This window comes from Salmo salar, chromosome 09, assembly GCF_965601325.2.
Source record: "Salmo salar chromosome 09, fSalSal1, whole genome shotgun sequence".
Taxonomy (NCBI): Eukaryota; Metazoa; Chordata; class Actinopteri; order Salmoniformes; family Salmonidae; genus Salmo; species Salmo salar.
Window position 1 is genome coordinate 48,022,501 of NC_138299.1, and position 2,500 is coordinate 48,025,000.

At 49.0% G+C, this 2,500-nt stretch overlaps 1 protein-coding gene across 2 annotated transcripts in view; it reads left to right on the forward strand.

Annotated features, from left to right (window-relative positions):
- LOC106611443 (son of sevenless homolog 2) overlaps positions 1-2,500 on the forward strand; it is a 106,551-nt gene that overhangs the window by 89,482 nt on the left and 14,569 nt on the right. For both annotated transcript variants that reach the window (XM_045723731.2, XM_045723733.2), the window contains exons 16-18: positions 554-726; positions 1,426-1,542; positions 1,926-2,187. In XM_045723731.2, coding sequence (XP_045579687.1) covers positions 554-726; positions 1,426-1,542; positions 1,926-2,187 — 552 coding nt within the window. The remainder of the gene's footprint in view (positions 1-553; positions 727-1,425; positions 1,543-1,925; positions 2,188-2,500) is intronic.

The following is a 2,500-nucleotide window of genomic DNA, read 5'->3' on the forward strand; positions in this document are numbered from 1 at the left end:
CCAATAACCCTCTACCCGTCTGTCTGTCCCAGGTATCTACCTGACCAATAACCCTCTACCCGTCTGTCCCAGGTATCTACCTGACCAATAACTCCTCTACCCGTCTGTCCCAGGTATCTACCTGACCAATAACTACCTACCCGTCTGTCCCAGGTATCTACCTGACCAATAACTACCTACCTACCTACCTGTCTGTCCCAGGTATCTACCTGACCAATAACTACCTACCCGTCTGTCCCAGGTATCTACCTGACCAATAACTACCTACCCGTCTGTCTGTCCCAGGTACCTACCTGACCAATAACTACCTACCCGTCTGTCTGTCCCAGGTATCTACCTGACCAATAACTACCTACCCGTCTGTCTGTCCCAGGTATCTACCTGACCAATAACTACCTACCTACCTGTCTGTCCCAGGTATCTACCTGACCAATAACTACCTACCTACCTGTCTGTCCCAGGTATCTACCTGACCAATAACTACCTACCTACCTACCTGTCTGTCCCAGGTATCTACCTGACCAATAACTACCTACCTACCTGTCTGTCCCAGGTATCTACCTGACCAACATCCTGAAGACAGAGGAGGGGAACCCCGACTTCCTGAAGAGACACGGCAAAGAGCTGATCAACTTCAGTAAGAGGAGGAAAGTAGCAGAAATCACAGGAGAGATACAGCAGTACCAGAACCAGCCTTATTGTCTCAAGGTCCAGCAGGACATCAAGGTAGGACAATCAAAACCAGCCTTACTGTCTCAAGGTCCAGCAGGACATCAAGTGTCTCCATCTCTCGCTTTACCTGTCCTAGTCCCTCTCTCTCTCCATCTCTCTCTCTCTACCTGTCCTAGTCCCTCTCTCTCTCCATCTCTCTCTCTCTACCTGTCCTAGTCCCTCTCTCTCTCCATCTCTCTCTCTCTACCTGTCCTAGTCCCTCTCTCTCCATCTCTCTCTCTCTACCTGTCCTAGTCCCTCTCTCTCTCCATCTCTCTCTCTCTACCTGTCCTAGTCCCTCTCTCTCCATCTCTCTCTCTCTCTCTCTACCTGTCCTAGTCCCTCTCTCTCCCCATCTCTCTACCTGTCCTAGTCCCTCTCTCTCTCCATCTCTCTCTCTCTCTCTACCTGTCCTAGTCCCTCTCTCTCTCTCTCTCTCTCTCTCTCTACCTGTCCTAGTCCCTCTCTCTCGCCATCTCTCTCTCTCTCTCTCTCTACCTGTCCTAGTCCCTCTCTCTCTCCATCTCTCTCTCTCTCGCTCTCCATCTCTCTCTACCTGTCCTAGTCCCTCTCTCTCTCCATCTCTCTCTCTCTCTCTACCTGTCCTAGTCCCTCTCTCCTTCCCCTGCACCATAACAACAGTGGTCACCTTGCCTTTGATCCACTCAAAGGAATATTGTTAATCAGATGGCCTTTAACGTGTTTTTGTCCCAGAGGTTTTTTGAGAACCTGAACCCGATGGGCAGTCTGGGTGAGAAGGAGTTCTCTGACTATCTATTCAACAAGTCTCAGGAGATTGAGCCTCGTAACTGCAAGCAGCCGCCACGATTCGTAAGTAACCTGCCCAGCAAGGAGAGCAAACCTTCCAGCGGTGAGCTGTAATTAGAGACCCTTGTTTCGATGTAAACGCTGCTCGCTAATCAGTTAAACAGATACCGTTCTTTTTTTTACAAACACATTTACCGCTGTGTATTTAGCTCAAATGTAACATCAAATGGGTGACAAGGTAAAAATCTGTCGTTCTGCCCCTGAACAAGACAGTTAACCCACTGTTCCTAGGCCGACATTGTAAATAAGAATTTGTTCTTAACTGACTTGCCTAGTTAAATAAAGGTTAAACTTTTTTTTTATTATATAAAAAAAGAGATTTTTGTGAAAGTGTGAGTTGTGCATGCGTACCCCAACTCTGTCATGACTTTCTTTCTCTCCTCCAGCCCAGGAAGACCCTGTACCCTCTGAAGTCCCCGGGGATCCGGCCGGTGCGTACCTCTACGTCAGGGACCCTGAAGGGTCACCCCGTACCCCTGGAGAGAGAGCCCCCCCACAAGATCACCTTCAGGAGCATCGCCGAGACGGAGCCTGAGACCTCTTCCATCGCCTCAGGCCCCACCTCACCCAGCACCCCTACGCCCCCACAGTCTGCCTGCTCAGACCTCAGCTCTGTCTTCATGGAGCCTGACCTCTATAGTGTCTATGGTGAGGCTGGGGCAGAGACAGACACACACACGAAACAAAGACACACACAGACACAGAACACACACAGACACAAACACACACACAGAAACAAAGACACACACACACGAAACAAAGACACACACACACAGAAACAAAGACACACACACACAGAAACAAAGACACACACACACAGAAACAAAGACACACACACACAGAAACAAAGACACACACACACAGAAACAAAGACACACACACACAGAAACAAAGACACACACACACAGAAACAAAGACACACACACACAGAAACAAAGACACACACACACACAGAAACAAA